The 22,487-nt window shown below is 43.5% G+C and overlaps 1 protein-coding gene and 1 pseudogene across 7 annotated transcripts; one reads left to right on the top strand and one right to left on the bottom strand.

Moving 5' to 3' along the window:
- The first annotated feature begins 149 nt into the window (after window positions 1–149).
- On the top strand, window positions 150–22,222 carry LOC138825482 (zinc finger protein 75A-like). 7 transcript variants are annotated; one of them, XM_070020101.1, is made up of 9 exons: window positions 150–520; window positions 1,409–1,926; window positions 4,472–4,664; window positions 5,942–6,033; window positions 6,559–6,685; window positions 10,410–10,520; window positions 19,343–19,388; window positions 21,328–21,612; window positions 22,083–22,222. In XM_070020101.1, the coding sequence occupies exons 2-9, from the start codon at window positions 1,519–1,521 to the stop codon at window positions 22,144–22,146; spliced, it is 1,326 nt and encodes a 441-aa protein (XP_069876202.1). In that variant the 5' UTR covers window positions 150–520; window positions 1,409–1,518; the 3' UTR covers window positions 22,147–22,222. The 7 variants fall into 7 exon arrangements, with proteins under 7 accessions (XP_069876202.1, XP_069876204.1, XP_069876201.1 ...); XM_070020103.1 differs by lacking the exon at window positions 22,083–22,222 and adding an exon at window positions 18,546–18,609 and having other exon boundaries at window positions 21,328–21,350; XM_070020100.1 differs by lacking the exon at window positions 22,083–22,222 and having other exon boundaries at window positions 21,328–21,948.
- On the bottom strand, window positions 15,234–17,069 carry LOC138825505 (HAUS augmin-like complex subunit 2 pseudogene; annotated as a pseudogene).
- Window positions 22,223–22,487: the final 265 nt, after the last annotated feature.

A 22,487-nucleotide genomic window follows, 5' to 3' on the forward strand; every position in this document is an offset into this window, starting at 1 on the left:
CGCAGGGCCCCTCTAGGCTTCGGCGGGCTCGGAGACTCGGTGGTGTACAGTCCCCCGCCCGCCAGGCAGCAGGGGTGGGGGGGCGGTGCTCTGGGCAGGTAGCGCGACGTCACTTCCGGCCGGCTGCGCGCGGGCTGGGAACGGCGACCCGGAGCTCACGAGCGTTCGCGGTCGGCCGGGGTCCGGAGCGGGCCGCCGTCCGCGGGGCTCGGGGCTTCGCTCGCCGGCTCGCCGCCGACCGGTGCGGGAGGCTGGCCGGTGAGCCCGAGAAGCCGGCAGCGGCCTCCGCGGAAGCCGAGCTGTCTGAGGTAACCCTTCGGCGGCCGGACGCGGGGAGGCCGCGGGGCACCGCCCGGCGCGGGCAGCCGGCGCCGGCGTCTCCGAATGCCTGCGGCACCCTGGGCGAAACCTCGGTTCCCTGAGGGAGGAGGTGAGGCCCGCGAAGCTCCCGAGCCTCCCGACGCCCGGGGGGTGTGACGGCAGGCCCGGCCTCTCACCAGCTCCCACTCCGCCTTAACAAGTCAGTTGTGATTTTTTTTTTCCTAGTCCAATTAAGCAGACATGCAAAATTCTGCATAAATGTTCTTGCAAAGAAAGGGGAGCCTCTGGCTTGCCCGGTGAAGAGACCTTGAGAAAAATGGGGCTACTTTCTCCTTTTTTTTTTTTTTTTTTCTGTGTTGGCTCACGGGGTCTTAGTTCTTTGCCATTGTTCATAGAGTGGAAAGTGCCAGAAGGGTTGTGGAAGTTGAACACTTCCTAAACTCAGATTGGGGTGAGCTGTTAAAGAGAAACTAAGAATAGATTGTTATTTTCTCCTACTTTTTTTCTTATGGGGAAAATGGGATAGGAAACACACAAATCACTTGTATGTGGAGCCTTCACACTCCTTTCAACGTGTTGGTGCTGATTTTTTTCTATTGCCTGCCTTTCCTGAGTTAGCTTTTTTTTTTTAAGAGCAATGTTATCTATTGACATTTTTCCTTCTCTTAGCTGTGTTTTACTTTGAGTGGCAGAAAGGAGAGAACAAAAGGCCTGGCAGTTGACTCCCCCATTCCCCTACTCTTATTGAAGCTTAAGCTCAGGTCTGTTTCCTTAGCTTTTTCACTCAAGGTTGGTGCTCTACCACTTAAGCCACAGCTCCACTTGCTGCTTTTTGGTGGTTAATTGGAAGTAAGTCTCATGGACTTTGATGCTCAGGTTGGCTTCAAGTCTCCATCCCCAGCTATCAGCCTCCTGAGTAGGTAGGATTACAGTCATGAGTCACTGCTGCTTTGCTCTGGCAGTTGATTTTAAATGAGAAAGCAAGCTGGGACCTTTTCTGTTTATTTTTTTCTCATAATTATATAACTATTATAGTTCATGTGACTTTATTGACATGTACTTTTTTTTCTCCCCTTGGTGACTTTAGGAAGAAGATATTTTCACTCACTTCTTCTGTACCACACCAGACAGGACCTTGGTGGTCAAAGGTGGCACCACTGAGGTGTCAGACATAGGAGCAAAACTTGCTACAGCAAAATGGTGATGGTAGATCTGAAGATTGAGTATTTGAGCCCTCATGTCAAGGCTCTGTGGGAGACCAACGAGCCTGTGACAGAGCACTCCAGTCAAAGTAAAGTGTCTTCTTCACAGAGAGACAGTCTCAGACACAGGAACTCTTGTTGGCACTTCAGGAATTTTGATTATCACAAAGCATCAGGACCCCGTGAGGCTGTCAGCCAGCTTCAAGAATTATGCCATCTTTGGCTAAGACCAGAAGTGCACTCCAAAGAGCAGATCTTGGAACTACTGGTGTTAGAGCAGTTCCTGTCCATTCTCCCAAGGGAGATGCAGACTCGGATACAGAAGTACCATCCAAAAACCATTGAGGAGGCTGTGTCCCTGGTAGAGCACTTGCAGAGGGAATCTGATCAAATAAGGAATGGGGTGAGAAGAAAGATCCCTGACACATACAATGAAATAGGATGAAGGTGTTTGTAGTTGGGGTGGGGGTAAGTTATGAGAAATGTTAGATTAGGTCACTTCTGTTGATCCTTTAGGGAAGTTAAGGTGGAAGTTGAAACATATAGGTGCTTTGGAAAAATCAGTCCACTTGTTACAAAAAAACATAGAATATACTTCCCTTGCTTTAGAGAAAAAGTTGATTTTTTTTTTTCCTCTTGAAATCATCATTAATTGAAGATGATGGTCTTGGCTAAGAAGACTTGAATTCTTAGGAACCACAATAAAAGCAAGGGCAGGGGGACTGTCTAGGACTTAAAAAAAAAAAGGCCTGCCACCAGATGGTGGCTCACACCTGTAATGTTAGCTACTCAGGACTCTGAGATGTGAAGATCGTGGTTTGAAGCCAGCCTGGGCAGAAAAGTCCATGAAATTATTTTTTGTTGTTCATGGGGCTTGAACTGGGCCTGAATGCTGTCCTTCAGCTCTTCAGCTCAAGGCTAGTGCTCTACCACTTGAGCCACTGTGCTGTGCCACTTCTGGTTTTCTGAATGTTTTATTGGAGATAAGAGTCACACACTTTCCTGCCTGGGCTGGCTTTGAACTGCAATCCTCAGATCTCAGCCTCCTGAGTAGCTAATATTACAGGTGTGAGTCACTGGCACCCAGCTTTCCATGAAATTTTTTTTTGGGGGGGGGTCCGGTAGTGGGGCCTAAACTCTGGGCCTGGGCGCTGTCCCTCAGCTCTTCAGCTCAAGGCTAGCGCTCTACCACTTGAGCCACAGCACCACTTCTGGCTTTTTTCTTTTTGCTTATGTGGTGCTGAGGAATCGAACCCAGGGCCTCAGGCATGCAAGGCAAGCGCTCTACCACTGAGCCACCTTCCCAGTCCCCCATCCTTGAAATTCTTATCTCCAATGAACTGCTTGGGAAAAGCTGGAATTGGTTCTGTGGCTCAAGTGTAGAGCACTAGCTTTGAGCAAAAGAAACTTAGGGACAGAACTCAGGTCTTGAGTTCAAGCCCCAGGACTGGCACAAAACAAAAACACACCAAAGAAGAGACCCAGGGAAGCACGGTGGTTCACACCAGTTATTCCAGGTACTTGGAGGCATAGATGGAATTGTGGCACAAGGCAAGTACAGGGAAAAATTTGCTAAGACCTTATTTGAAAGAACAAGCTGAGCATGGTGGTATACATGTGTAATGCCATTTATGTGGGAAGCATAGATAGGAGGATTATGGTCTGAGGCTAACAGGCAAAAAACATGTGACCTTACCTGGAAAATAAAGGCAAAAACATGGAGTCATGACTTAAGTAGCAGAATTATTGCCTAGCAAGGGCAAGGCTCTGAGTTCAGACCCTCATAACTGCAAATAAATAAAAGAATATTAATAAACGAGAGCAAGGATAGTAAAGAAAAGGAGAAACAGGGTGCCAGTCTGTAATCCTAGCTTCTTAGGAGGCTGAGATCTAAGGATCATGGTTCGAAGCCAGACTCTTATCTCCAATAAACTAGTCAAAAAAGCCACTGTGGCACTGTGGCTCTAGTGGTAGAGTACTAGCCTTGAGCAAAAAGAAGCTCAGGGACAGAGCCTAGGCCCATAGTTCAATCCCTAGGACTGGCAAAAAAAAAAAAAAAAAAGTGCAGTGGAAGGGGAAAAGACAATAAAACAAAGATTTTGAAGGAATATCCCAACAGAACTTTGATAAGATACCAAGGAATTGTGGCCCCTACTGTAGCTTAGCCTTAATGGTTGGTCCTTGATTTTGCTTGGAGTAGGGAGTCAGGGTATGGCCTTGTATTGCTTAGGTAAAGAATATAGATAGAAGCCAGGTGCCGGTGGCTCACGTCTCTAATCCTGGCTACTCAGGAGGCTTAGATCTGAGGATCCAGGTTTAAAGCCACCCTAGGCAGGAAAGTTTGTGAAACTCTTGAATAAACTACCAGAAAACCGGAAGTGGTGCTGTGGGCTCAAGTTGTAGAGCACTTGTCTTGAGCTGAAAAGCTCAGGTACAGCATCCAGGCCCAGAGTTCAAGCCCCAGGACTGACACACACACACACACAAATTTGTTGGGAGTAAGTTAAGAGTCACTCTTCACATTCTCTATTCTATCTCCATTCTCTGAAAAACCTTTCCTGGCCTTAGGAAAAATCTGCCAATAGCAAAAACTTTGTTCAGTTCTTTAAATTTTAGAGAAACAGGATAGACAACCACTAAAAAAGAAATATAAGTCAAGAGAAAAAGCCAGAAAAGGCAATATGTGAATAGGTGGCCTGCCCAACCCTGTTTGGTCTGAAGTGAGGGTTGATATGGTGCTGGAGGAATAGCAGCAATTTCCCCCCCTTCACCTCAATTTTCCCATATTGTTGCTATCCCTGTAGAAAAATGGTCACCCCATATCTAAATCCTGTGGTTTTCTTCCATGACTCATGCTTTGACTGTTTGAAATGTATACTTGTTCCTCTTCTTTGTCTCTTCCCAACTCAAAAGTAAGCCTTTTGTAACAGGATGGGAATTACTTCTAGGTCACAGTCCCTGAGCCAGGGAAGGAGGCAGTGTTCTTGGGAAAAACAGCAGAAGCCCCAGGCTTCAAGCTGAAGGCAGAAGAGGCTCCACCAGAGGGAATGTCCCAGGAGGAAGAATTTTGGAATACATACCAGGGTCTGCAAAAACAGAGCAAGAATACTCATAAGGAAGCCAAGACTGTATATGAGAGGGGTAAGGAGCTTAATAATTTCTTAGAACTATTAGCAGTTTGTTCATCCTAAATGTCATGAGCATTTTTGTGGGTACCTAGGTCTGTGGGTCTGTAAGAAGAGCAGTTAGGTGACCCCCTCAGGCAGTGGAAGAATGTACCAACAATGGGCAAAGATAAGCTTTGCCTAGACTCTAGAAACATCCAAATCACAGAACCCTGCATTGTACTCCTTAGAAAAGTGAAGAGAAGGAAAAGAAATCAAGAAGCAAAGTTTGGGGCTCTTTCATCCTGAAGAAATACAGAATTGTGATCAGAATAGGTTTGGTGTTTTTGTTTTTGAAAAAGTATCGGCATCAGGATGTAAAGACAGGAAGTGGCTCTGTAGCTCAAGTGGTAGAGCGTTCACCTTGAGCTGAAGAGCTGAGGGACAGCGCTCAGGCCCAGAGTTCAAGCCCCACAACCAACCAAAAAAAAAAAAAAAAAAGATGTAAAGGCATGTTTATTAGGGAAGTAATTTTGTTTTGAAAAAGTATTACTGTCAGGATGTGAAGACATGTATTAGGGAAATAATAAAAGGCAAAATAATTCCTACCATATACTGGAGTCAGTACTTCTTTTTTTTTTTTGCCGGTCATGGGGCCTGAACTCTGGACCTGGGCGCTGTCCCTCAGCTCTTCAGCTTAAGACTAGCGCTCTACCACTGGAGCCACAGCACCACTTCCGGCTTTTTCTGTTTATGTGGTGCTGAGGAATCCAACCCAGGGCCTCATACTTGCAAGGCATGCACTCTACCGCTGAGCTACCTTCCCAGCCCCTCGGTACTTCATTTGTAATACCTTTTTCCTAACTCAGGAAATGTTATGTCCTGAGAAGAAAAATTGGGGATTGTATTCATTTCTCATGACAATTAAGGAAACAGCTGAGGAACTGAGTGTGAAGGTTGGTAGAGTCTTGTTTCTTAACTAGATGAAGGTTACCTAAGATATTCCATCATTTCTTTTTTCTCTCTATCTTTTCCTAAAGAATGAGGACCTCGGGCTGGGAAGGTGGCTCAGTGGTAGAATGCTTGCCTTGCATGCATGAGGCACCTTAGCACCACATAAGCAGAAAAAGCTGGAACTGGGGCTGTGGCTCAAGTGGTAGAGTGCTAGCCTTTAGCTGAAGAGCTGAGGGACAGCACCCAGGCCCCATGATCGACAAAAAAAAAAAAAAAAAAAAGAATGAGGACCTATATTGTACAAAAATGACCTCAGAATGCTTATAAAAGAAATTTCCTCTGGCTTTTTCTTACCCACAGCTGTGCCTGCTCAACAGATTCTAGTCTTTCCTGAGCAGACTAACACCAAAGACTGGACAGTGGCACCTAAGCTCATCTTGCCTGAATCCCAGGTGAGCTGTGATTTCCACCTGTTCAGAGCTGCCTTTCCTTGCTGCCCATGAATCCTACTGCCCAGGAGGGCCTCAGAGGCACCTTCTTGCTTGGGAATTGGGTATCTGCTAGGCTGTTAGGTGATCCTTTGGCTCCTTTCTGCATTCTCACTTTAAAAAATATTACAGTCATGTAAGGATGAGGATGCTTTCTGAGAAATGTATTACTATAAATCAGTTGCTTAATGAGGCCTCAATAAAAAAATGAATATATGAATCTACTTATTTCTAACTACTGTATAGTGTATATAACTATACACTAATAATTGCAGCAGTATCACATGAGAAGTACATAGCAATATAACTTCACAAAACAGTAGAAATTGTGCAAATCCACTATAATCTTATAGGACCACTGAACATATGAAGCCCGTTGTTGACCAAAGTACCATTCTATATGTCAAATATTGTTAATTCCTTTAATATGTGGCTTACCAAGCTTCTGTAGTGGTAAGTACTGAGCTAAAAATCCATTCTCTTCTCTAGAGCTTGTTGGCATTTGACGACGTGGCCATGTATTTTTCTCAGGAAGAATGGGAGTTATTGAATCCCACTCAGAAGAGTCTCTACAATGATGTGATGCAGGAAAACTATAATACTGTCATCTCTCTAGGTAATGATCCACTCTCCTTTTGTGTAGAAGTTTGAGTGAAATCCTGTCTTAATCTTCTCTTTTTTTGGGGGGGGGCGGGTCCAGTTGTGGGGCCTGAACTCTGGGCCTGGGCGCTGTCCCTCAGCTCTTTAGCTCAAGGCTAGCACTCTACCACTTGGGCCACAGCGCCACATCTGGCTTTTTTCTTTTTGCTTATGTGGTGCTGAGGAATCAAACCCAGGGCCTCATGCATGCAAGGCAAGCACTCTACCATTGAGCCACCTTCCCAGGCCTGTCTTAATCTTCTCTCAGCTGGTCGTATCTGAGGCAGATGATGAAGAGAGAAGATAAATTCAAATTATCTCAGGGAGCTTTTGCCAAATTTATATGCTTATTTCTTTCAAATTCTTTATTCCTTTTTCCTCCAAATGTGCTCTCCTATATCTTCGATACTCTAATCTTGACTAAGTGATAGTATTCTTTTTTTTTTTTTCTTTTTTTTTGGGGGGGGGGGTTCGGTCATGGGGCCTGAACTCTGGGCCTGGCGCTGTCCTTCAGCTCTTCAGCTCAAGGCTAGCATGCCACAGTGCCACTTCCAGCTTTTTTTTTTTTTTTTGCTTATGTGGTGCTGAGGAATCGAACCTAGGGCCTCATGCATGCAAGGCAAGTGCTCTACCACTGAGCCACTTTCCCAGCCCATTATCTGTTGGTTTTTTTTTTTTTTTTTTTTGTCAGTCATGGGGCTTGCACTCTGGGCTTGGGTGCTGTCCGTGTGCTCTTCAGCTCAAGGCGAGTGCTCTACCACTTAAGCCACCGCGCCACTTCCTAAGTGATAGTATTCTTGGATCTACCTTCTGAATACAGCTTGGGCTGGGAAGGTGGCTCAGTGGTAGAGTGCTTGCCTTGCATGCATGAGGCCCTGTGTTTGATTCCTCAGCACCACATAAGCAGAAAAAGTGGGAAGTGGCTTTGTGGCCCAAGTGGTAGAGTGCTTGCTAGCCTTGGTCTGAAGAGCTGAGGGACCGCGCCCAGGACCAGAGTTCAGGCCCCATGACTGACCAAAAAAAAAATAATAGTAATAATAATACATTGGATTCAACCATGTCTCAGCTTCTTTTACTGTTACCATTATGGTCAAAGCCAGTCTTAGCTCAAACCGGATAGCTCTTTGGCTGATGCTTCTACCTTCATCTTGTTCTCCAGGTTTTTCTACACAGCAGCCCGTGATCTTTCAAATTTTAAAAACCCTTTGACTTCAGGAAAAGATCCCAAATCTATACCATTCCCAGGACCTGCCACATTATAGCTCCAACTTACCTCTCTATAATCATCTCTTAGTACTTCTGCTCTTGCTCCATCTTTTTTTTTTTTTTTTTTTTTTTTTGTCTGTCTTGGGGCTTGAAATCTGGGCCTGATTGCTGTCCATCAGCTCTTCAGCTCAGGGTGAGCACTCTATCACTTGAGCTACAGCGCCAATTCCAGTTTCCTGGTGGTTTATTGGAGATAAGGGTTTTATGGACTTTCCTGCCTGGGCTGGCTTTGAACCATGATCCTCAGATCTCAGCCTCCTGAGTAGCTTGGATTACAGGCATCAGACACCAGCGCCTGGCTTCTTCCTTCATCTTTAACCTTACTGGTCCTGTTACTGAAACTGGCCATGCTCATTTCCATCCTCCTGCTTCCTGAGGGCTGGGAAGGTGGCTCAGTGGTGCAGTGCTTGCCTTGCATGTTTGAGGCCCTGGGTTTGATTCCTCAGCACCACATAAGCAAAAAGAAAAAAGCCAGAAATGGCGCTGTGGCTCAAGTGGTAGAGCACTAGCCTTGAGCTGAAGAGCTGAGGGACAGCGCCCAGGCCCAGAGTTCAGGCCCCACAACCGGACCCAAAAAAAAAAAAAACCTCCTGCTTTCTGAAATTCAACATACTAGAGTCCCTGATTTCTTCATTTTCAAGCACCTTTAAGTTCTGCCCAACTCAGAACCATTAGTAGTGTTCAAGGTGGGAAAGCCCTATTTTTATTGTCATTCCTGAAAATAGAAGTCACCTAGGAAATGGGCTTTTGGTTTTGGCAGATACTTGATTCTAATTTATAATGGAAAAGCCATTTTGGTACCCCAGAAATGGATATACACATACTTGTAAAGGTGTCCCATCTCTACTGAAAGAGAATTTTGCTGGATGCTGATGGCTCATGCCTGTAATCCTAGCTACTGAGGCAGCTGAGATCTGAGGAATTGTTCAAAGCCAGCGCTGGCAGAAAAGTCCTTGAGAGTTCCAGTGAACAGCCAGAAAACCAGAAGTAGCACTGTGGCTCGAAGTGGTAAGCACTAGCCTTGAGCAAAAGAGCTCAGGGACAGTTTCCATGCCATGAGTTCAAGCCCCTCAACTGACCAAATAAAAAATAAAAAGAGTCAAGATCTTTTTGTACTTTAGAAATAAGCTCACGATACTGTTCACAGATAGAAATGAGAAATTTCCTCTGCTTCCTTTCTCCCTAAGCGCATGTTGCCTGAATCCCATGTGACTTTGCTTTTCAGATGTGTAGGGTTGCCTGAGCTAGACCTCATCTGCCTTTCTCTGCTGCTTCATGCCAACATTGCTCAGCTGCTACCTCCTAGGCACCTATATCCATCAGACTTGACATAACGAGAAATTTATTTTGGCTCAAAATTTCAGTCTACCATGTTGGGGATGGTGTGGCAGGACAGAAGCTCAGTAAGAAGCAGTGAAAGTATGCCTGTATTAGTGGCCTTTCTCTTTTTGTTTCTATTCCATCTGGGCCACCTCTAGCCAGTGGGATGGTCTCATCCATGTTCTGGATGTAATAGTCTCTGGAAATACTCCTACAGACATAGCCAGAAGTGTGCTCTATAATTTCCTACTTATCAAAGTTGACAAGATTCAACGACACAAAGCATTTTATCACAGATGTTCTTCAGGCAACCACACCTGGCCTTAGGAGATCAGGCCCTGTGCTGATTACTTGCCTTCTTCCTTTTCTCATTAAAAAAAAATGATAATGTGCATTTTTAATTCCTTCAGTACATAGCCTACTACACTTTTTTTTTTTTTTTTGGTCATTTGTGGGGCTTGAACTCTGGGGTCTGGGTGCTGACCCTGAGCTCTTCAGCTCAAGGTGAGTGCTTTACCACTTGAGACACAGTACCACTTCTGATTTTCTGGTAGTTATTGGAGATAAAAGTCTCTAGACTTATAATCCTAGCTACTCAGGAGGCTGAGATCTGAGGATCGTGATTCAAAGCCAGCCTGGGCAGGAAAGTCTTTGAAACTCTTATCTCTACTAAATTACCAGAAAACCAGAAGTGGCCTTGTAGCTCAAGTGGTAGAGCTCTAGCCTTGAACTGAAGAGCAGAGGGACACCGCTCAGGCCCAGAGTTCAAGCCCCACAACTGACAAAAATTTTTAAAAAGTCTCTGGACTTTCCTGTCTGGGCTGGCTTTGAACCACGATCCTCAGATCTCAGCCTCCTAAGTAGCTAGGATTGTAGTTGTGAGCCACCAGTTCCTGGCTTTCCCATATCCTTTTTGTTAAATCACTTTGAAGTTTATTTCTCAGTCTCTGCTTTTCATATCCATCCATGAATACAGTAGAATAGAAACGTTTGTGGATGTGGAAGACTCCAGCAGTAATACACTGTAAAAGTGTTCTTCATTCTCCCTAAGTATAATTAATGGAACAATTCACTGTTAACTTACATTGCTTAATTTCATTTTTTTCATCTCACAGCATTATTTGTGCTTCCCAAACCTAAAGTGATCTTCTGTCTAGAACAAGGGGAGGAACCATGGGTTCAAGGATCCTCAGATTTCAAAGACAGTCGTAGAGGATTTTGTACAGGTAAATTGTGATTTACGGGAGGAAACATGTTCATGTGAACCTTTTCAGGGACTTAATGTTTTTCTTCTAATTAAAAAAATAATAATCACTTAATTTTCCATCCCATTTCTGTCGTTTTCTTGTTCAGCAATACAGGTGGCTGAATCTTATGTTTATTCCAACAGGGTTAAAAGTAAAAAATGACCATGAAAATCACCAGCCTAGATCACTTTCTGACTTAGAAATGCAAGCATCAAAAGACATAGTATCAAAAAAGATCAAATTGGAAGTTTCCCAGAAAGCAACTGGCAAACAAAATCATGGTGATACACACAGAGTGGGGAAATGGCACCGAGATTTTTCAGTGAAGAAAAGAAAGAAACTTTCAACATGGAAACAAGAGCTGCTGAGACTTATGGATCTTCACAAGAAAGATTGTGAAGGAGAGAAACCCTTTAAATGCCCAGAATGTGGGGAAAGCTTCAAAGTTAGCTCTGACCTTTTTAAGCACCAAAGAATTCACACTGAAGAGAAACCTTACAAATGTCAGCAGTGTGATAAGAGGTTTAGGTGGAGTTCAGCTCTCAGTAAGCACTTAACCACACACCAAGGAATAAAACCATATAAATGTTCTTGGTGTGGGAAAAGCTTCAGCCAAAATACAAATCTTCACACTCACCAAAGAACTCACACTGGAGAGAAGCCCTTTACTTGTCATGAGTGTGGGAAAAAGTTCAGTCAGAACTCCCATCTTATTAAACACCGGAGAACCCACACAGGAGAGCAGCCTTATACCTGTAGTATATGTAAGAGAAACTTTAGTAGGCGCTCAAGCCTTCTTAGACATCAGAAACTCCACCAATGAGAGGAAGCTTATCCAGTGTCCTCATTCTGAAGAAATTTACCAAATAGAAGAGCTTGATCCTGGGCTGGGAAGGTGGCTCAGTGGTAGAGCACTTGCCTTGCATGCATGAAGCCCTGGGTTCGATTCCTCAACACCACATAAGCAAAAAGAAAGAAGCCGGAAGTGGTGCTGTGGCTCAAGGGGTAGAGCGCTAGCTTTGAGCTGAAGAGCTGAGGGACAGAGCCCAGGCCCAGAGTTCAGGCCCCATGACCGACAAAAAAAAAAAAAAAGAAGAGCTTGATCCTTAAGTGGGGAAAATGCAAAATGAAGAATGAGTTTTCACCATCAGAAAATTTGGAGAAAATAAGCCTTGTGTTTCACAGAAAGGAATTAAGGTTAGCTCTGCAGGGAGTGCTGTTTTTTTTGTTTTTTGTTTTTTGTTTTTTTAACCAATCCTGGGATTTAAACACAGAGCCTGGGTGCTGTCTCTGAGCCACAATTTTGCCTTCTACCACTTGCCACAACTCCACCTCATTCAGACTTTCCTACCCAGGCTGGCTTCAACTGCAATCCTCTGATCTTAGCCTCCCGAATAGCTAGGATTACAGGCGTGGGCTACTGGCGCCCATCACAGTTTTACTTTCAACTGTCAGGGAGGAATACCTTAGGAAGAGAGTTGTTCTAAGAGCATTCTAATTGTGGAAAAGGACTATTTTGGAATTGTACCAGAAATAGTAATTTCAGCTTCATATAGCAGGTGCAGCCAGTAGTCTGATAACAGAAGTAAATATTGTTGGGCTTGTGGGTTTTCTTTTCAACCTTAGAAATCTTCAGCCTAATCATTTGTAGCATAATTTTCTAAGGCAAAAAAAAAAATAAGTTTAGGATTATAAGCATGAAAATGAATTCTAGTTAACCATATTGGATTTTCTTTCTCTTATTGGACACTGTTCACCAAGTTGGACATTACAATGATCTCTTACCTATCCCAGAAGTTATCTTTCAGATGTCCACACAATATGTGAAAATCCAAAAAGTAGCAGCATTATATTTATTTTGTGTGTGTGTGTGTGTGTGTGTGTATACACATATGTATGTAACTTTTAAGACTATAAACCCCACTCTCCTATAAACCTTTCCCACTCTCTTATTAACCTTTCCCACACTTTGTGTGTTGCTTGTGGGCATTGAATTCAGGGTCTGGGTGCTATCCTGAGCCTCTTTGTGTTCAAAGCTAGCACCCTACCACTTTGAGCCACAGCTCCTCAATTTCTGGTTGTTAATTGGAGATAAGAGTCTCACGAGGACTTTTCTGCCCAAGTTGACTTCGAACCATGATCCTTAGATCTCAACCTCCTTAAACATTTTTCTACATTCTTAAACCTATGTAGTCTTAACAACATATAAAATTCTGTATGGGTACTCACCAGTGAAGTGTACTATAACTTGAACGATGACAATCATGAATTATGTAGCTATGCAGTGCTAATGGTAATGAAGGTAATGAGATGAGATGAGATGAATATACTGTATAACCAAGCAGCACATCGCAGCTCTTCTGAAGGCACCACTTCATCAGGCACATCAGCTGGTGGTGCAGTATCTTCGCCCTGGGCTGTAACTTCTGTTTCTGCTAAAGGCGTAGGCATAACTGATCTCTTTGTCTGTGTGATGAATATAGTTATGTGAAGTTGCTGGTGCTATTTTTTTTCCTGAGTGATAAGGTTTTTATAAACTAACATGCCATTCTCAGTTGTATTTATGCTGTGCAATGAACGAAGCATATAATAGGGTCCCATCTTCAGCCACTTGCTGAAATTCTTTGGCCATTCTGACCATGGTTACAAGATGATTGAGGGTTAGGCCAACCTCCTCCTCCAACCCATAGTTTGTCTGGCTCCCCATCCTCTTTTTCACTTGCTGACTTTGTCTTATCCATGTTAAACACTTGTTCAGTCAGATAGCCCCCTTACTCAATGATGGACTTGAACACTCCATTCTCGTGCTCCTTGGCTCTGGCTTTATCCTCAGAGGCAGCTTCTCCATGCAGAGAAATGCTCTTGAGTCCAAAGTGTCTGATATTTGTCAAACCAGCCGTTATTGGCTCTGAATGGGGTTGGTTTGGTGGGAGAAGCACTCTGTGTTCTGCTTTTGTGTCATCTTCATCTTCATCATCACCGTCGTGAAGGTCTGTGCTTTCCACAAAAAGCATAATGTTCCTTGGCCTTTGTACAGATGGTGTTGATATCCAACAAGATACTGTTGCTGCAGTCCTTTATCCACAGGGCCAATGCAGACTCCATCCTCACAATGACCTTATTCATCCTCACAATGACCGTATTGCAGGAAGTGACCACCCTCATTGCAGTTTTGTTAAACGTCCTTATTGCCATAGACCTAATATTCTTCTCATCTTTGTATAGTGAACAGTGGATACACTGATCCTGTAATGGTGGCCCAGACCATATAACCTTTTCCTTTAACACATCAAGAAAGTTCTACCTTTTCTTTGATGGTAAGCATCTTCCTTTGGCACTTAGGTTCACTGCCAGAAGTCTCAGAAAGTGCACAATGTTTGGGTGGCATTGTAGGGCTTGAAATAAGTTCAAACTTTTACAAAAATTGCACAAAAAGAGCACCACAGAGCACCACTATGTGCAGTGGTCAGATGTCCACGTGAAGTGCACAAGGAGAGAATGTATGGGCATAGTGTGGGAGAGCAGACAGACCACTGCTATAGTCACTGAGCCAATCAGCACCCAGGATACAATACACAGTGCTGTGGTTGGGCACCTTCCATTTTGTCAGACAATCATATGCTGTGTACGATTTCATGTTGGCAAACTTGCACAGGCAGTAGTGGCATACTGCATTTCCTTTGTGTACAGTATGGTATTCATCTGCTGATGAAATACAGTATATACTGCATTTTGATTCAGTATTTTAATATGGTTGAATTGACATCGTTGTAAGTGTTTTAGGCAAAAACAATCATAAATATATAAATGCCTATATATTGCAAAAATCCTGTGATATAGCAAAAACTGCTGTCCAGAATTACAGCGATCCCTCACCTATCCAGGGAGTTACATTCCAGAGACCCATGCGAAAGTGAAAATCTGTGAAGCAACAGCATTATATTTATTTTTTATATATAGTTTAAGGCTTTAGAAACCTCTTTTCCTATAAACTTTTCCCACTCTTACTATCCTTTCCCACCCTCTTATAAACACTTCGTTTGCTCTTAAACCTGCATATTTTTTTGGGGGGGGGTCCGGTTTTGGATCCTGAACCCTGAGCCTAGGCACTGTCCCTCAGCTCTTCAGCTCAAAGCTAGCCTTCTACCACTTGAGCCAAAGCGCCACTTCTGGCTTTTTTCTTTTTGCTTATGTGGTGCTGAGGAATCGAATCCAGGGCCTCATGCATGCAAGGCAAGCGCTCTATCACTGAGCCACCTTCCCAGCATAATTTTAACAACATAAAATCTGATATGGGTACTCACCAGTAAAGTACACTAAAACTTGAATGATGAAGACCATGAATTGTGTACTGATGGCAATGAAGGTGATGACCATGAGATGAATGTATTGCATAGCCAAGAAGAGGAAACAGACCAGTGCTATGGTCACTGAGCCAATCAGTGCCAAGGATATAGAATACAATGCTGTAGTTGGTCACTTTCCATCCTGTCAGCCAGTAGTGTGCTGTATAGTTTCACATTGATAAACTTATACCAGTGGTAGTGGCATACTGTATTTTATTTCAATGTAATATTTTATTTTTTTGTTAATTTACTTTTTAATTATCATAGCTAAGTTAGATCTCCATTACTGAAGAGCAGAATATAAACATACAGAAAAAAAATGAACCTAAATCTTGGTATTCCAATATTTCCATCAGCAAATTCTATAAATATCCATGTCATAGTTAACTAGAAATAGACCTTGTATGACTATATACAATTCAGCAAAAATAAAGTGGATAATCACTTGGTATCAATATTTTGAGCATAAACTTTAGAAGTACAAGATACTATAAAGCCATGTTTATGAAGATGATTTTCTTCAGCTAGTACTTTGGGGATACACAAGGAAACTTCCTTTTGTTTTTCTCACCACTTGAGTATATTTTCTGCAAGTTCTTCTGTCTCATTCACTAAAATGTCCATCTTGGCTAAAGCCTGGCTCATTTTCTTTAGATTTGCATCTAAATGAGAATTATTTCTAATTATTTCAAGATGGGTTTCCAGTTTCTCAATAAAAGTCACAGCCAATTTCAGCAAACATACCATCTGTTCAAATAGAAAGGATGAATAACGTCTGCTGACTCTTTTTCTAGTTCCAGAAGCTCAATTTCCAGGCTTTTCTGGTAGATTTCAGCTTGAATATTATTGATCTGCTGTACTCTGGAGAAATTCTCAAAACAAGGAGCTGTTTCCTTGGACATATTTAACATTTCCTCAGTGACCATCCCTGAAGTCACCAACTGGTTCAGCAGCAGGCCAGCTGTGTTGGACGCACTGGCCGGGTCCCATGGGTTGGGAACTGCCTTCCCATGACTGTTGGAACAAACCTCCTTGGATGGAACTGGGAGTGGTGAAGAGAAGGCAGGGCCAATGTAATATTTTAATATGTTTGAGTTAACATATTTTAAATTTTTAGGCAAAAAATTAAGATCATAAATATATAAATACCTGTATACTACAAAATCCTGAGATACAGTGAAAACTGATACAGAATTAGATACGTATATATATATATATATATATATATATTTTTAATCTGTGATAGTGAAGCTACAATAAGTGAACTGCAACATACCAAGGGATTGTATATATTAGATGTAAAGAACTTTCTGCAGTAAAAGAAGTTAGACTTACCTTAAAATGCCAATAAGGTAATTTAACCATAAAATGAGCACTTGCCAAAAGCACTAATGAAAGCAAATGGGACTTTACTATCAACAGTTTTTTTTTAACCTTTTGATGTGACTCATTTGTTACTAAGAAGCAGGATAGTTACATGTGTATAAGAACTGAAATGTTTATATGTTAGAGCAGGATCCTGTGGCTTGCTTGCCATGGAAGACGTGGGCATCTAGGCAATGGGAGGTTGAAGACTGGAAAATCAAGGATTGAGAACTTATCTTTGGTGTTGGACAAGTTCAGGAATGTTTACTTCTATGCGTTGTCTTATACTGAAAGCTCTTAAGGAGGCAGGGTCTACCTCTCTTCTAGCTCCAGCACAATAGCAGCCTCAAATATATTTTGTAGATTGCTAATAGACTATCCTCTATGAATTTTTTTTTTTTTTTTTTGGTCGTGGGACTTGAACTCTGGGCCTGGGCACTGTCCCTCAGCTCTTCCGCTCAAGGCGAGCACTCTACCACTTGAGCTACAGCGCCACTTCTGGTTTTCTGGTGGTTTATTGGAGATAGGAGTCTCACAGTCTCTTCTGCCCGGGCTGGCTTTGAACCGTGATCCTCAGATCTCAGCCTCCTGAGTAGCTAGGATTACAGGCGTGAGCCACCAGCGCCCGGCCTCTATGAATTTTTTTTAAAGGTTCTAGAATTTGAACTCAGTCTTGTGCTTGCTAGGCAACTTCCAGCCCCTTTGCTTTTGATTATTGTTGAAATAACATCTCAACATTTCTCCCAAGTTTACTTGAACCATGATCCTCCAATCTCTGCTTCTCACCATAGCTGATGAGAGAAACATGCACCATCATACTTCGCTTTTTCCTGAAATGGGGTCTCAGGAACTATTTGTCCCAGCTGGCCTTGTACTCCCATGTAGCTAGCATTACAGGTCTGAGCCCCCATGCCTGGCTTCTAGCCTGAAGATTCCTTCCCTCCCTCCCTCCCTCCCTCCCTCCCTCCCTCCCTCCCCCTTTCCTTTCCTTTCCTTTCCTTTCCTTTCCTTTCCTTTCCTTTCCTTTCCTTTCCTTTCCTTTCCTTTCCTTTCCTTTCCTTTCCTTTCCTTTCCTTTCCTTTCTTTCATTGGTCGTGGGGCTTGACCTCTGGGTCTGGGCGCTGTTCCTCAGCTCTTCAACTCAAGACAAGCACATTACTACTTGAACTACAGCACCATTTCCGATTTTCTGGTGGTTTATTGTAGATAAGAGTCTCTTGGACTTTCCTGCCCAGGCTGGCTTTGAACCATGATCCTCAAATCTCACCTCCTGAGTAGCTAGGATGACAGGCGTGAACCACTAGCACCCGGCTTTTTTATTTTATTTTTAAATAAGTTTTTGTACTGTACAGAGGGGTTACAATTACACAAGCAAGGTAATAAGTACATTTCTTTTTTTTTGGGGGGGGGGTCCGGTTGTGGGGCCTGAACTCTGGGCTTGGGCGCTGTCCCTCAGCTCTTCAGCTCAAGGCTAGCACTCTACCGCTTGAGCCACAGTGCCACTTCCGGCTTTTTTCTTTTTGCTTATGTGGTGCTGAGGAATCAAACCCAGGGCCTTAGGCATGCAAGGCAAGCGCTCTACCACTGAGCCACCTTCCCACCCCAATAAGTACATTTCTTATCAAGCATTGTTGCCTTGTTGCCTCCTCCTTTGTTTTTCCTCTACCATCCCTGCTCTCCCATCTCCACGACTATATCCCCCCCCCCATGAAGGTTTTCTTACAGCCCACTTTCTCTAGCTGTAACAGTGATTTAGGTTTGTTAGGGTTTTTATGTTTATTAGGAAAGAGGTTAAAGAAGTTATCTCTTCTAAGTATAAATGAGAAAGTTGAGAGATTACAGGAATTTGTTCAAGACTTAATCATTACTGCGTGTCTGTGGGCTGTCAGTTTAATGTATGAAGGCAGAATTAATAGGACTAATTTTGTTATATAATCTCTGAACATCTAGCCCAAATAACATTGTGTTGTATCAAATTTTGGTTTACAGAATATTCCTGTTTTTAGATGGATTCATCCAGAGTCTACTTTTTTGTTGTTGTTGGTTGTGGGGCTTGAACTCCGGGCCTGGGCGCTGTCCCTCAGCTCTTTAGCTCAAGGCGAGAGCTCTACCACTTGAGCCATAGCGCCATTTCCAGTTTTCTGAGTGGTTTATTGGAGATAAGAGTTTCACGGTCTTTCCTGTCTGGGCTGGCTTTGAACTGTGATCCTCAGATGTCAGCCTCCTGAGTAGCTAGGATGACAGACATGAGCCATGGACACACTTTTTTTTTTTTTTTTTTTTTTGATCATAGGGCTTGAACTCTGGGCGTGGACACTGTCCCTAAGTTATTCAGCTCAAGACAAGTACTTTACCAGGTGAGACACAATGCCACTTCTGGTTTTCTGGTAGTTTATTGAGGATAAGAATCTCATGGACTTTACTACCCAGGCTGGCTTTGAGCCACAATTCTCAGATCTCAGCCTCCTGAGTTGCTAGGATTATAGGTGTGAGTCACTGGTGCCTGGCTAAGTTTACATTTTTTTTTCTCTAAAATAGAGATAGCATTAAATTCAGGGTTCTAGGGGGTAAGTGGATTGATGAAACTAGAGCTGCTATAATGGAGCCTGGCCTGCAGAATGTGGCCAATACAACTTTTTTCTCTTTGCCCTGTTTCTCAGTAGTAATTTGGGATGACTGATTATGTGAAAGGAGCAAATGAGGTTATGGCTTTTGCAGTTCTATGCTAAGTTGATTTGATCCTTGGTTTTAATGCTTTATGGCCTGTGTAAGAAGAGATACCTCATCTGTAGGTCTGGAATGCTCAATAGTAATTTTGTTTCGTTTCTGTGAAATGGATTAAACCAAGTCCAATTTCTTAACGTGTAGCCAGCTCTTTATCAAACATTCCATTAGTTTTCAAGTCTTACAACTTTCTCCCAATGACATGATTTCCTCCTAGCACTACATTCATTTGGTTTGATTTAATGAGAACCTACTGTGTTCAAGGCACTTCTTGGACATATCATTTATTGCAGTGAAGTAAATAGGGAAAGAAGCTAAAGTGGAAATAAAAGTGATTTTTATTTATTTATTTATTTTTGGTTGTAGGGCTTGAACTCGGCCTGAGCACTGTTCCTGAGCTCTTCAGCTCAAGGTGAGTGCTCTACTGCTTGAGCCACAGCACCACTCCCAGCTTTTTCTGTTTATGCAGTGCTAAGAAATCTAACCCAGGGCCTAATGCATGCGAAGCAAGCACTCTACCACTGAGCCACCTTCCCAGCCCCTGGTCTTGATTTCTTGCACCTTGTAGTAAGGTAGGTTCACAAGATCGTTTTGGTCGGTGGGTTGTGCACAGAAGTCTCAACTTCTGGGCTGAAGCACCTGCTTTCTGGTATGAGACTCTAGTGCTTCCCTTTTCTGCCTCAGCTATGGAAACACAGAGAAGAACCATGAGATGAAGTCACTCCAGACAGCAGTTGTTCTGGAGTTTCCAGAGCTGTAATGGAGTTTGTGAAAATGAGCAATAAATGTTTATGTCAAACCATGGAGCCATTGTGCTGTGTGTTCTGGCCTGTCTTCATAGACTGAAAACTTGGAGGAGGGCAGTGGAAGTTGCAGATCCCTTTGCTGGATTTTGTTGGTAGAGTAGACTTAGAAGTCATGGCTCTCCTATGGCCTAGCCATAACCAGTCCTCCGAGATCAACACAAGCAATTCGGTTTAGGATCTTCTGCACTAGAAGATGATCCAAGTGATTTCCTAAGAACAGTCTCCAACCTTCCAGCATTTGTCATGGCAACGAGTTTGCAAAATGGCACTTCACTTTCATGAAGCCGCCAACTGCAGCATAGCTTTCGAATTCAACAATTTTACAAGTTTTCATCTACTTGTGATCATTTCCAGGTCAATGAAGATGAGTTACTCATCTCACTTGAGAAACCAGTTAGGAAGTGGCTCTGTGGCTCAAGCGATAGAGCGCTCTTCTTGAGCTGAAGAGCTAAGGGACAGCGCCCAAGCTCAGAGTTCAAGCCCCATGACCAACAAAAAAAAGAAAGAAAGAGAGAGAGAAACTAGTTATATAAGAAAAATGGTAGGAAGTGGCTTTCCAGCCCTGCTTTGTTTTTGTTTTTGTTTTTGTTTTGGTTGGTCATAGGGCTTGAATTCGGCTTGGGCGCTGTCCCTCAGCTCTTCAGCTCAAGGCCAGTGCTCTCTCACTTGAGCCACAGCGCCTCTTCTGGTTTTCTAGTGGTTTATTGGAGATAAGAGTCTCATGGACTTTTCTGCCCAGGCTGGCTTTGAACTGTGATCCTCAGATCTCAGCCTCCTGTGTAGCTAGGATTGCAGGCATGAGCCACCAGTGCCTGGCTCAGCCCTGCTTTTTGCTGGTTATACTTTTAGGAGTCTTGCAGATGTGGGCTTAGAACCTTGATCCTTTGACTCTTAGCCTCCTGAGTAGCTAGGATTATGGGCAGTAGCCACCCAGCTTTGTCGTATTATTTTCTTGCTTTATCCCCACGCTGGCCTGGACTGTTCTACTTGTATTTCCATGAGTTGGGGATGATGGGGCTGGCCGCTGCACCCAGCCACTGAGTGGAGTCCTGTGAACTTTTATGCTTGGGCAGGCCTGGAACTGAGATCCCCAAATTACTACTTTTTGGCAGCTAAGATGATAATTTGAACCACCCTGCCCAGTTTTTGTGTTTATGTGGGGGTGGGGGTGGGGGTGGGCAGGGGTGTTGGAGTTCGAACTCATTTGCTAGGCAGGTGATCTACTTGAGCCATTTTGTCACCAGTGACGTTTTTCTGTCAGAATGTGGATGGATTTGGTGTCTGTGGGATACATCTTCACCCTGGTGGTGGCATAATGTCTGTTTAACTTGTGACCAAATGTCCCTCTAATAAGAAACTTGTTTATACTGCTACATGCCTTTGTGACTCTTGTCTGACCTCTGTCCAGTTGATACTTACCAAGGTACCCACTGTCTAGGAGAGCCAAGATTTGGAAGGAAGTTAGCTTTGAGATGTTAGTCATGTCAAACAAAAGGAAAACTAAAACCAAACATAAAATAACAGAAATAGTTTTGTTACTTACAGATCCCAGAGAAGAGTGGCCTACCTCACAGGACCACTGGGAAGTGGGCTCCATCTGAAACACACATTCAACCAGCAACTGAAGAGAGCAGGAGGAAAAGAGAATAGAGGACATATAACTCTGGTTTCCAAGCCGTTTTCTAGCTGGGTTTCCTGTTGGAAGTTACAGACATCAGTTCCATCGAGGCATTCTGTGACTGCTCAGTGGCTCCCATGCATATCTGCACAGATGTACATCTGCTACGATGCACCCAGCTCTGCGTTCAGGAGTAAGCCATCTGGAGGCAGGTATATAAAGGCAGATGTGTGGACTGACCACACTGAAGAACTGAAAGGGAGTAGGCAACTCTCATCTTGTAATATCTGTGGTTTGGGATTAAGGTGATGATGACTTCATAGAATGATTTAGGAGTCAGTCTCTGCTCCCAAGTCCTGGAAGAGAGTATAAAGAACTGATGTATTAAGCCAGGCACCAGTGGCTCATGCCTGTAATCCTAGCTGCTCAGGAGGCTGAGATCTGAGGATCACGGTTCAAAGCCAGCTGGGGCAGGAAAGTCAGTGAAAACCGGAAGTGGCACTGTGGCTTAAGTGGTAGAGCGCTATCCTTGAGCTGAAGAGCTGAGGGACAGCGCCCAGGCCCAGAGTTCAAGCCCCATGACCAAAAAAAAAAAAAAGAGAGAACTGATGTATTTTCTTGTGGGGAGTGCAGCTGGCATGTGTTTACTGCATCCTAAAACCATTTCACTCTTCCTCCCCAGTAACATTCAGAAATCTGGGAGATTTCATTCAGAAATCTGGGAGGTTTCTGACCCTAGTTTGTAGGAGTGGAGAATGTGACCATAATTGAGTTGATAAGAGAAAGATTGTGCATCCTTGGCTGGACGATGGGTGAGTTGAACATAATATCCTTAAGGTGATGCCATCTGGAATGCGGGGAGCGGGGGCGGGGGCGGTCCTGGGGTTTGAACTCAGGTCTAAGTGCTGTACCTGAGCTTTTTTGTTCAAGGCTAGTGCTCTACCATTTGAGCCACAGTTATACTCCTGGCTTCTTAGTGGTTAAATGGAAATGAGTCTTGCAGATTTGTCTGCTCGGGCTGACTTCAAACCTTAATCCTCAGCTCTCAGTTTGCTAAAAGGGTTTAATAAAATTGTCAAAAAATAAT

The sequence above is a fragment of the Dipodomys merriami genome, unplaced genomic scaffold (assembly GCF_024711535.1).
Source record: "Dipodomys merriami isolate MVZ:Mamm:240054 unplaced genomic scaffold, mDipMer1.0.p SCAF_137, whole genome shotgun sequence".
NCBI classification, from domain to species: Eukaryota; Metazoa; Chordata; class Mammalia; order Rodentia; family Heteromyidae; genus Dipodomys; species Dipodomys merriami.